General features: G+C 37.2%; 1 protein-coding gene across 5 annotated transcripts in view; it reads left to right on the forward strand.

Moving 5' to 3' along the window:
* The window catches only part of DGKB (diacylglycerol kinase beta), a 687,380-nt gene that overhangs the window by 528,963 nt on the left and 145,390 nt on the right, over positions 1–13,027 (forward strand). For all 5 annotated transcript variants that reach the window (XM_031940700.1, XM_031940702.1, XM_031940701.1 and 2 more), the window contains one exon: positions 4,993–5,083. In XM_031940700.1, coding sequence (XP_031796560.1) covers positions 4,993–5,083 — 91 coding nt within the window. The remainder of the gene's footprint in view (positions 1–4,992; positions 5,084–13,027) is intronic.

Raw genomic sequence — 13,027 nt, forward strand, 5'->3', positions numbered from 1 at the left:
AGATCATCTAGTCTAGTTCTCTTCATTTGTAGAATAGGAAATCAAGGCTCAGAGCATATTGCATTTTCTCTCTAGAATGTAAGTTCCTTAAGGTTCAGAACTATTCAATTGTGTTTCTTTCCTGAGTCTTGTGTTAACAAGGCTTTTAATTGTTGTTGTTCCACCATTATTTAGTCACAATCCTATTTAGGGTTTACTGAAGTAGATTGTCATTTAATTTTCCATGTCATTTTACAAATGAAGAAACTGAGGTAAACATAATTAAGTGATTTGCTTAGGATCACACATCTAGTATGAGCAGAGTGTATAAGCAGTGGGGATATATTTGAGCTCAGGTCTCCCTGATTTCAGGGCTGGCACTCTTCATACCCCAGCCCTTAGCTGCCCAGCTAACAGAGGGTATGGAATAAAACAGAAGCTGCATGAGGGCATGGGCTATATTTTCTTTTGCATCTTCCATTTTATATACTTCTTGTCATAGACAAAAAAACTTAACAAATAATTATTGACTAAAATTGAATGATCACCATTAGAAAAGTTTAGGAAATATGTTGTTGTTATAATGTGTTTTCTAAAGAACTGAAGAGACCATATTCTCTATGGGCAGTGGAGAGTTCCCCTGGAGATCAGTTGGACTTAAAAACAATGGATGCTCCTATAGGCCATTGTCAAAGTTGTTGAATGATAAGATGAGAAGGAAGAACATGGAGAGAAGATGAGGTGAACCTAGGGCTTGCATCTTCTTAGATTCATGAACCATCCTTCACACTCTGCCCCCCACCCAAGTCCAAGCCTATTGCCAATTAGGAAAGCTTTATCTAAGCTACTAAGTAGCATTGTCTCCAGAAATCTCTTGGCAATATCTACAGATGACCAGGATAATGAACACCATGGTCATTGTTGCAAAGTCCCTCAGCAGACACAGCCAGAAAACCCAACTAGATTCTTCAGATACAAATGTGTTAATGAGAGAATCATCCTTGTAAGGATCCTATTGCTGGTATTGAATCTTCAATATTACAAATCTAACTTGGATGATCTGATGTGGTTCTATTTGTTATCCTCCTTCTGCAGGTGCAATTATTTTTTTTATTTTAAGAGTTTTTTTTTTAATTTTAAGAGTTTTCTTTTTGTCTTTTCTTTCTTGTCTTTTGTGTTATTATCTTTTACTTTCTTTTTTTAAACCTTTAATTTCTTTACAATCTTCTACCACCCCTTAGAATAATTAACACCAGCCTCTGGAGCTATAACCCTGAGTTTATAAATCATTGTTTGAATTATCTCTCTGATAGGTGAAAAGCAAGAATCAATTCAGCATACACTTTTTTTTCCCATTTTTTAACATATGATAAAGCATTAAATTTACATTGACCACCTCACATATTATGTTCCTGTATTTATTCAGGGAGCCCAGATGTTAAGAATTTCTGCTTTGGGTTGTTAAATATGTAAGCTAGCCAACTTCTAGAAAAAGGTTGCTTCATTAAGGAATGACTCTTGTAAAATTATTATTTCCTCTAATTCACTGTGCTGTTGGAGGCAGGCACAATCAAAGATTCCTTCTAAGTGTTTATCGAAAAGTCAAAGGGAAAAGTCCAAAAATATAAAAAGATCTGATCTGATTTCCAAATGATGCTACTGACTTAAAACTATGCCACAAAATTGTAATTTCAACAATGATGCAATTGGGCAATTGAGGTATTTCTACATCTTCTCCCATGTCCTTAGTTTTCCAACTGCTTTTTACCAACACTGGACTTCAGGACTAGTTAATTTTCAGTTACTTCTCCATAAGATATACATAAATATTTCTTGCTTCCCCACATATCCCCCCACTTTTTTTTCTGCTTGACTTGAGAATATTCCTTAGAACCCAAAAGACAAAATGCTTAGAATCATCAAAGAAAGAAAAAAAAAAACTGGCCAAGATCTATCTTACCAGTCAGGTTAAATATTTAGTGCTAAAGAGCCTGAGCTACAGAGGACCCATTAGCTGTTATGTTGACAAAGAATGATTTCTCTTCAAAAACGCGAGAAAAAAGAAAGCTCAATAATTTTCCTCATCTGTACTGCTATGTGAGAGAAACAGAAATGACAGTCAGGATGAAAATGCTCTGTACTTGGAAATCGTGCCCTCCATCCTCAGCTGAACACCTGGCAACCAAGTGCTTTGAATATTAAAGACAAATTAGAAGGTTTACAATTAGAGTAGACTAAATACTTTAAAAAATAATAAAGACCTGAGCATTTAGATGTCTCATTTAACCCAGTGTCCCAGGACTTGTGAGCATGAGATCAGCTCTCACACTAGTAGCCACCAGGCCTTCTAAAGCAAAAGTCTCATTACATCTTGGTCTTAAAAATTCATGGCAGCCTAAAACTTTAGGCTCAAATTTTTAGGCCAAGATTATTTATCTCTTTGCCCTGTCAAAAGTGATTACGAATGCACCGGCTCATTTTCAAATGTGCACCATAAAAAAAGAGATGGTATGTATGTTCAAACGTGCTTTTTTGCATTCCTACAATTCAAAGATCGTTTTAGTATAAAAAAAATAAAATTTAACAGCCTTTAATTTGTCATGTGGACTCACATTCTATGTGAGCTTTATCACCTCCATATATTTCTCTAAGTGAAACATAAAAATGGCTGTAACATCTGAAATTTAAAGGAACTTTGGCCCATGGACCATGATGTAAACCAAAATGGCGAATGGGAACTGGGGTGGAATCCTGAGGAGCTGAAGAGAGTGAATGGACTTGTTTGTGAATAGGGGCAACAAACATTTGTTAATCTAATAGAAGTGGGTTTCATTCTAATTGAACCATAAGGAACTTTGACAGTCAAAAGAATGAATTTGGGAACTCAACCATTTTCTGAATGTCAAGATCCTGGCTGCCTTCACTTCTGGGCTGAAAGGGTTAGAAAGCAGCCCCCAGAACCATGCTTGGTACCTATTGTAAATAAAGAGAAAAAGCTGAGCAAAAATAGAGTCCAATGTTCATGATCAATGGGTGGAGTAGGAGAAATGAACCAATCATCAACAAAAAGTGTGGCAAAGGCAAGTTAGGCCTGAGGTGTTAAATGATGCTGCTTCCTGGAAAGTGGGATCCCAGCTAGCAGACCTGCACTTTAGCCATACTTTTAGTCCCTGCCCAAACTGTGGCTTCTGAGCTTATATTGGTCTGATCAGTCACAGTTGGACACAGTAAAACTTGAGTCTGACATAATGATGTCATTTTGGTCCTCTGAGAATGAAGGACGGCAACCAACCCCGAATTTTCAGTTCAATTTAGAGGATGATACTTGCCATGAGAATCTATTTTTTGTTTTATTATATGTAGCCAAATAATGTAGCTATGCTTCAACTTCACTTTGTGCCTAAATATTCTATGATGAGAATTCTACAAAAAGAGGAAGAGATCTATGTGATCTCGGCATAAGCAGCATTTACCAGAGGCCAGAAGATCAAGCAACTTTTCAAAATTATATTTTAATCTAAAAATAAATATCTTCTGAGATATCAAAAGTGCTACACATGATACAGTCCTTCAGGTTAATGATGTTCAATTTGTTTTCCTCACCACAATAATAATTAAGAAATGGGTTGGCATCGAACAACCTTTGAAAATTCTAGTGGGTCCTGAAGATTTAGAGAGCTTACCCACAAAGCTGTTTTAAATTGTTGGGATTTTTTAGGACTTCAAAATCTGTGCAATGTTTTCTGCATGCCATCGTCACATGGGAAGCATTGGTCCCAATGGCATTTGCTGTGACTGAAACAGGGTGCAATTTGTTAATTATGCCCCCTGTGGTTGCTGCCTTTAGTAGACATGTCAATTGTTATATTCTGGAACGTGGCATAGATGTCAGGTTGTATCAGGTCCAAGATACAGATGTCAGGCTTTATAAGTCAGATATCACTAAATGGCATCTTCAGTGTTTGCCAGGAAAATGAGGAAAATTTCTATTCCAATCGTACCTTTGTTCACATGTGTGTCCATGTGCACATATAAATGTGTATGTTATTCAAACTAAATTCAGGATTTCTGATTTGAGTAACAAATGATTTGAAATGGTTTAGCTTTGTCAAAAATGACTTTTATCACACTATGTTTTTTAACCACATGACTAGGCCTTTTAAAAATCCTGTCTTCTTCCATGAAATTACATTTCATTCCCAGGAGTTGAGCTATTTGCATTGTTTTAAAAGACAAGCAGTTAAACTTCTTGCAAAGACATGTGGTTCCATCTGACTTGGTCCTCCTCCATCCTCCTACACAGACGCGGAGGGTGGGGGGGGGACTAGAAAAAATAATTTACAAATAGACCAATTAGAGATAAGAAATGCAAAACCACTGGCTTTGCAGAAAAAAAAATACACCCCTAAAGCAATGTGTCCATTTTTGTTTCTTTTGTGTTTTTCATCGAATCCCATCTAACAAATGTATTAGGTTCTAATTGGAAGCAAAATACTGAACTCTAGCTTTGAGATTCAGATATCTCTGATCCTTCATTGGGAAAAGTGAAACTGCATACTTCTTGTCTCCCTTGTACCCCATAATATCTTAGACTCTAATAACTCTGGAATGGATAGGTTTTTTTCTTCTATGACATCTATCCCTGTCAAATTCCAGGTTTTCAAACCCTTAGCTACTCATCCTCATTTTGAGACAATTCTCTCCCACCCCCATCAAGCTTCTTCCTTTGTTATCTAGAGGAATTGAGGACTGATGATTCCAAAGGAAGAAAAGACAGGGGTGCACTTGAGCCTGTCATATGAAACACATTTCTGTTCTCCCTTTAGGGGCCATCATGCAACTTGACACCAACATTTAAGCTGTGAAAATTATGGGCTCATCCATTTCACACTGGACGTCAAATGTGCCCAAACCTCCCCCATTACTCTTGGCAGAAGACAAGATGGACCCATTTCTTTTCTTTTCTGTCTGTTACTGATTTTCCCTAAGCCTCTTCTCCTTTTTCTGTTTCAGAATGAAGAACAAGTTTTGGTATTTTGAGTTTGGCACCTCGGAGACATTTTCAGCGACCTGCAAGAGGCTGCATGAATCCGTGGAGATCGAAGTAAGGAAAAGAAGTTCTCTTCAAGGGAATTAGGAGCGAGTTTTTATTGACTTTAAGACATCTCCTATGCAAGGAGGGCTCTGGATGAATGAGACTCTGAGCCATACAGAGAACACCAAGCCAGGAGTCTCAAATGTTATTTTTGTCAAACTGCCTTGCTGTGGGGTTGCCCTAAATTTTGGTATGAAATTCATCTTGGTTATTAGTGAAGACTTATTACTGAGTAAGAGGGTAAGAGGTGGAGCATAGCTTCTAAAAATCAATGCATCAGTCACAGTGCCTGATGTGGATAGAAAGATGTAAGCTAAATGAAAGACACTGAAGGGAGGAGGGAAAAATCTTGCAAGATACAAAAAAAGAAAAAAAAAACCTTATTATATCCAGGTCTCAATATTTTATAACCTTTAAAACCCAATTCACTAAAATTGTACTTACTTTCCTGAATAAAGGTTAAAAAATACACTTTTTGCCAATTCATTCCCATTCATTAAGTAGCTTTCCTCGGTGACCAAGGTTGTCATGTTTCCATTACCCATGTAGGAAGTGGAAATGCCAAGAAATAGAGCAAAGTTAGTGAGGGGAAAAAAAGATTTTCAAAAGTCAAGGAGCAAACAAGTCTATAAAAATATATTGGCAGCTTGGGACATGGGCATCTGAGAGGCTATGGATAAAAGGAGATGGCTTACTTATTTGGGAGACTACAAGAAAAAAGGGAGAGGACTTTTTAGAGAATGAGCAAGTTAAAGGCACAGATATGAAATCAGGACTTAGCATCTGATCCATGATCCAATCTTATGAATGTTAAATTTCAATATCTTTTTATTTCATAGTGAAAAGGATAACTGGTTCTTCCTCTTCCACACTTGACCTATTCATAATTAGTAATCAATTTGAGGTGATTGGTTTGGGGGGCCAAGCTATAGCCTGTTCCAAGTAAGACATTTCTTTGGCTGGCTTTAGATGTTCCAGATTTGGGATTTTAATCCATGGAACTAATTCCCAGTAAGGAAACTCACTCCTCTGATACAGATGGGTATCCCCTCTGCAGCTTATGGTCTCAGAGAGTTTCCAGGAGCATTGAGGTGTCAGTGATTTGTCCAGAGTGCCAGTGTCAACACTGATACTCAGGTCTTCCCAACTCCAAGGTGGTGGAACCATTTAAGTATTATGTTAGATTGACTTTAAATAGCTAAATTCTTCTTAGTATGGGTGAATTAGGACTGAATTATTTTACAGAGGGACTGTCAAAGTTAAAGATTTTTGTATTCTCTGATCAGTTAATTTATTTTTACTGCCACATATACTACAATGATGATCTTGCTAGGGGCTCCAGGTATCTCTCTGGAAGAGATGAAGGCCTGGTACTCTTACTCACCTGGAGTCCATCCCTACACAGAAGTTTCTTAGTCTGTGGCCACAAAACTGAGATCAAACCCTCCCTTTGGTCCAAGGACCTGAGTTGCATTGTCCAGCATACTATCTACTAACTATAAATATGATCAAGCCACCTCTTCCAGAAGCCTTAGTTTCCTCATTTGTAAAATGAATGGGAATAAGGATCCTTTCATTATGGTTCCTTCAGGGCCAATATGACAATCAGCTAAAATCTGTGACATGCTATTCACTCTAAGATATAATCATTATCACCACCACCACCATCGTCATCATCACCACTAATAATAAACTGAATTTCAGTCTTTTCTTAATGGGTAGACTTAATGAATGGATTCTAAATAACTTTTTAACTCACTAGCTGACATTTTTATGTTTTATGATATATAATAGGTACTTAATCAATGCATGTTGATTGATTGATGGTTGCTAAGGGGTTTTATATAATTATCTCATTTGATTCTCTCATTTCTGCTCTGCTATGCTATTATTCCTTTTTGACAGAAGAGAAAACTGAGGCTGAAAAATTAAATGTTTTTCTCAGGATCACAAAGCTAGATATACCAATGGAGGTATAAGAACTAAATTTTGACTCTTAAAGAGTCAATTATAATATACCATGATCCAAAGGAAACTTTTATGGAAATAGGAGATTAAATGCTAAGATGTTGCTATTTCATAATACTTGCAGAAAGAACAAAAGCTTCCTTGAGTGAATCTAATAAATATATCTGGGTTTAGCATCTAGACTCTTGACTCTTCTTACATTAGAATGGGATGGTTCCTGATATATACCTTAGAAGAGGACCCAAATATAGAGCTTTTGGGGATGATTTAAAATAGTATTCACAAAATATTAATGCTTGTGAAATTCTTTATATAATGAAAACAGAATCTTGACTGGAAGTGTGATATCTTTCAGCAAAAAAAAAAAAATTGTGGCTACATTGGTGGATTTCTGATTTTACTGATATACGTCTTTTCTGCACTCCTTGACTTCCTCCATATTTCACACTCATCAGATGTCAAAATGTAAGGTCACACTCAGAATTGTAAGGGACCTCCAAGGCCTGACTGGGAAGGCCATTAGTGGTCAGCCACCTCAAACTTTACCTGCAAAGCCTTCCCTTTTTGACACACTTAGCAAATATTCATTCAACCTTTGATTATAGGATTTGATTAGAGATCCCCAATGAATCGAAATGTATGCTATCTTGAGATACCTCTCGTCCTTTGCAATTCTTGATCCTGTTTGGAAAATCTAACCACCTCTAATTTGGCTACTCATTAGAATAATGAATCCTGGTTTTTTTTTTTCTCCTTCAATCCTCTAAATCTATTTTAGCATTTTCTTCTAGAATTAGGGCTCATTGACACAACTCTTGACCAACTGCCATACTTTCTCCCCACCTTCATGAACTTTCACTCTGGTTCCCCAGCAGCTTCCTTTTTTATGGAGTCAGTCAGAGCCATAGACAACACTTGAGCATTTCTCTCCTTCCCCCAATTCTTCCTTCTAGAAGTCTTTTGGAGGAAAATAAAGACCTTCACTCCAAAACTTCAGTCATAGGGAAATCTAGCTAGAGTTAGAAGGAACCTTAGGAGTCAACTAGTCCAACTTTCCTCACCTTATATAAGGAAGTGGAGGTTCAGATAGTTTCAATACATTTCCCAATCACAGCCTGTAAGTAAGGTGGCATTTGAACCCAGGATTTCTTGGCTCCAAATCCCTTGTAGATCTCTCTCAGATCCCTTGTAGAGAGCTGAGCTAAGCTTTTATCCAAGTTTCTGCTTCTAATTCAACATTTCTGAGTAAGTCTGTTGCCCTCAGGATGGTTTTATAATTAAATTAACTTTAAAAACATTCACTTGCATAATGTGTCAACTTAGGTCTCTCTTTGCCATCTGGCCTAAAATGATTGCAAGTACTCCTGAACAATAGAGAACATAAATTAAACTGGACCCTTCATGTTGCATCATGGGATAGTCAAAAGAATGCTATAATCAGAGTCCTGGAGGACTAAGGTTCACATCATGGCTCTCTCACATGTTCTTTAAATGATCTTAGAAAAGCCACTCTTTCTGCTTGAGTTTCTTCAGTTCATCAGTTCAGTCATGAGTTTGTCTTATATAATTCTTCAAGATTGCTACTAATTCTAAATGTCTGAATGCTTGATGAGCAGAGAACTTCCCATGATGGCAGTCACTGGATGAGGAAACCTTCATGGAGGATGCTATCTGATATTTTTCTGGGACTGTTATTTTCCACACTGGGGAGGCCCAGTGGGAAAGAGAACTCTTCTACATGAGAACTTCCATTAAAAAAGAGAAATCTCAATTGTGTCAGTACTGGAGTGTTCATAATGTAGACAAAGGGATGCAGGGGGGAAAGCACTGTATTCCCCACTTCCTCGGCAGCTTGTCCTGCTGTAAATAGACTGGTTCACCAATCCATTGCAGCCTATGAAGAAGTCATAGGACCTGGGATCAAATCCCACCTCTGTTTAAGTGGCCTTGGGCAAGTTGATTTATGAATGGGCCTCTGTTTCTTTTTGTGTAAGTGAAGTACCGTGACCTCTGTGGCCCCTTCTGTAGAGTCACTTTTTATTTCAATTCCATCTCTTCAAAGAAATCAGAAGATGACTATGGCTACTGTGAAATGGGACAAAATTGTAGAGACCTGTGTCACTGTCAGAAATATGCTGAGGGCTCTGAGCTCAGTATTCCAGGTGGGAAAGTAGAGAGCCCTCTTTTTTAAGTGCTCACATTTCAAGTAATTAAATATAGATTGGATATTATTTATATTGCTAGACACTGTAGTAGGCACCTGAAGCTTAAAAAAAACTAATTAAAAGTTGCCTCTGTCCTCAAGGAGATTGTATTCCATTGTGGGAACTGAGCCTGTTGGAGGACTGAAGGAAAACAAGTAGCTTCTTTTTATTTACACTTTCAGTTTCTGTAGGACTTGATTTTTAGAATAGAAAATGACTTTTGGTGGTGAGCACTACAGCTTTTCATAGTGATTGAGAAGAGCTTTAAGATCCATGTGCTGTTAAGCGCTGATCAATAAAAAAGCCAAAAAAAGTTCAGTGGGACAAGTCAATATGATGATAAGACAGTGGATCATGATGGAGTTCCAATTTTATAGCCAGATGATCTGGGTGGGAATACTGCTTGCCACTTGCTACAAATGTAACCTGGACCAAATGATTTTAACTCTTTGAGCCCATTTCCTTATCTCTGAAGAGAGAATAAGGGGTGGACTTGGTGACTTGAAAGATTGTCTCTAGCTCTAAATTTTAGGAAATAAAAACTAATGATTTTTCATTGATAAATTAATCATCTTTAAGAACCTACTGTGGGTCAAACTCTGTCCTAGGTGCTGAAGCATATTGATCTGAATATCCCTTAGATAACTAAAATCATCATGTCCAAAATTAAACTAATTATCATTTTCCCAAACCCTCCCTTTTTCCTAATCCCCCTGTTACTGTTGGGTGTACCACCATCCTCCCAGTTACACAGGCTCCCAACATTGTTTTATCCCATATTCCTTACTTTCTCACCCCCTGAATCCAATCAGTTGTCAAAATCTGCTGATCTCACCTCTGCAGTATCTTTTGAATATGCCCTCTTCTCTCTTTTGACAGTGTCCCCACAGTAATGCAGGCCCTCATCACCTCTTGTTTGGACTATGGCAATAACCCATTGGCTTGTTGGGGGATGTCAACCACTATCCCCCAAAAACATCCACATCCTATTTTGTGCCACTTCCTTCATGCTGTTTTTGGTACTTGTTCCTGTAGCAATAATTTTCAATTATGTTTCTTCCATGAATCCCTTTGATTGATCATTTGCTTGTATTTTAATAGACATATTAAAATTAATTAAAATCAATAGACATATTTCTATTTATTTTAATCATATAAAATATTTGATAATTTACTCTTTTGGTTTGTGCTAGAAATCTTTTTTGAATCAGAATTTGACTCTAGTTTTCACTAGTGAATCAAATATACATCAGGCCAATCCCTTCCTTTCTCTGAATCTGGATCTAGGAGTATTGTCAGGGTTTCTATGAGAAAATATACACTCTAGTCATTAGTTGATGCTTTGACGTTTTACCTAATCAAAGATGACAGTTCCTATTCTCATATCTGGATATTATAGATATCATTTATATTATACTTTATATGTCTTCCTAATTCATAGTCATTATATGAAGTCATGCCCACTGAACATGTGTCCCCTAAGGCTCTATCCTAAATTATTTTCTCTTCTCTCTCAGTGAACTTCTTTCCTCACCTCCAGGCTTGTATCTTCAACAACTTATGCGGCACCGACACTTTGATATCCTGTAGATATTTCAAGCTCAACATGTCCAAAGTTGAGTTTGTGATTCATGCCTCATACACTCCCAAATAAACAAATTTCACCTTTTCTGAACATCTTTAATGCTATGGTGGCCATCCTTCCAGTCAGCCACATTCATAACTTCCACTCAATTCTCTCTTTATCTGGCTCTCTGCTTCTTCCTGTCTGTCTCCTCTTATATTAAATCTATTTCCAAATTTGAGATTTCTACCTTTAGAGCCTACATTTCTCATATGTATCCCTTGTTTCCACTCACACTCACAACTCTATTTTAGAATTTCTCTTTTACCTGAGATTGGGATAACTTCTGCCTAATTTCCCTATCTCCTATCTCCTCATTCCAATTTACCTCTACTTCCCTGCCAGAGTGATTTCCTCAAATTACAGGTGTGACCATATCACTCTCTTAGTAAGCATCAGTGTCTCCCCACTGCTCCATGAATCCAATATGATGCTTTCTGGTTGGTATTCAAAATAATTTCTTATCGATAACCTTGTCTACCCTATCAGAATAGAAACTCCCTGAGGGAAGGGATGTTGTATTTGCTTTTCTTTGTATTTCCAGCCCTTAGTATGGGTCGGGAATGAAGAAAGCAGGTTAAAAAAAAGCATCTTGATTGACTGACTGAATATCAATAATTATAATCTATTATATGTTATGTTTGCATTATAATGACATAACTATTATTTACAAGTGCTTTGCGATCATTTGACTTGAGTTATCTTACTAGACACTTGACACAATTCTTAAGAAACAATCACTGCAGTTCCTATTATTTCTCAAAGATAAAGAAATTCAGGTTCATTGAAGGTTTATTGATTCACCCTCACCCACTCAGCTAAGCTCATCTGGGCTCTAAGCCCAAGTCTGTAGCCTCTGCCTTACCCTATCTAACAGGTGGGGATAACAAGATAACAGCTGGATTGTCCTTGATTGGTGAAGTGAACAAAGAGCTTGAAGGCGCATATTCCCTTTGTAAGACAAAACAAAAACAAAAACAAAAAAACACCTATTCTTGACCCCTGAGTTTCTTAAGGCTCAGTAAATCAGATATGTGACTCCCATTGTTTACACATCCCTCCATCTTCTTCCTGCTGGCTTTGTCAGCAGAATGAGGAAACAAGATTGACAGCTTTAGACTGAACCTATGATGTTCCAGTTCCAACAGCCTTGATCACTTATAGGGAAAAAAAGTATCTCTTTTTCTGGGTATTTGCATAAGTTTTTAGAATTTATTGATTGTCTGTAGTATAGCTTTCCAGCTTTTTGTACCTTTTTACTTATTTTTTTTTCTTAAAAGAAACATAAATCTGAAGAAAGAATGAGAATTTTATTTGGCAGAATATGGAAGTATTTTTCTTTCATCACCTTTGCTTTAGCATAAAGTTTCTTCACTCAAATGGTGGCAGCAATGTCTGGCCTTCATCTAAAAAAAATGTCATGGGATTGTTCCAGACTAATGAACATAACATTAACTGAAAGAGGAAGACAACTTGGGGGCACCAACTAATGGAAACTGACCCTTCATAAAGATTTATGTCTTGAAATGCATAGTCTTCTTTTCGGAGGACTAGTGTTCTTTAAGACTCTCAGGGAATTTCCTTGTTACTCTGAGAATCATTCATTCAGATCTAGGGAAACTTCTTATTACCTCTCTGGGCCACAGTTTTCTCATCTTTAAATCAGGGATTGGATTGATTGACCTCCAAGATCCCTCCCAATCCAGATCTAAGGCCAAATCTGTAGTTGAGGTGAAGCGGAAGCAGAGAAAGTCAGAGTTGAGAGTGTTCCCAGAAATCAAGGACTTTAACCTGAATGATATCTCTGTACAACATTCAGACTTTGAAAATTTCTAGGCAGATGAAACTTTCTGTTTTCTTTTGTTTTAAAGTTGTTTTTTTTAAATTTTCAAAACATATGCATAGAGAGTTTCAACATTCACCCTTGTAGAACTTTGCATTCCAAAATTTTTATACCTCATTTTCCCCTCTCCCTTCCCCTAAACAAACCTTTTGTTTTCTGAGGAATACTATTTCACTCTCATTTGACCCTAAAGGGTAGGACCAGAGTTTTGTTTTCCTTGCATTGAGTTAAAATATGCTCTGTTTTCTAGGGCTCCTTGCACATCACCAGGTTGAAAGGGGAAAATCTCTCCACAATGGTCCATCTTTGTTCAT

The sequence above is a fragment of the Sarcophilus harrisii genome, chromosome 5 (assembly GCF_902635505.1).
Source record: "Sarcophilus harrisii chromosome 5, mSarHar1.11, whole genome shotgun sequence".
In the NCBI taxonomy this organism is placed as follows: Eukaryota; Metazoa; Chordata; class Mammalia; order Dasyuromorphia; family Dasyuridae; genus Sarcophilus; species Sarcophilus harrisii.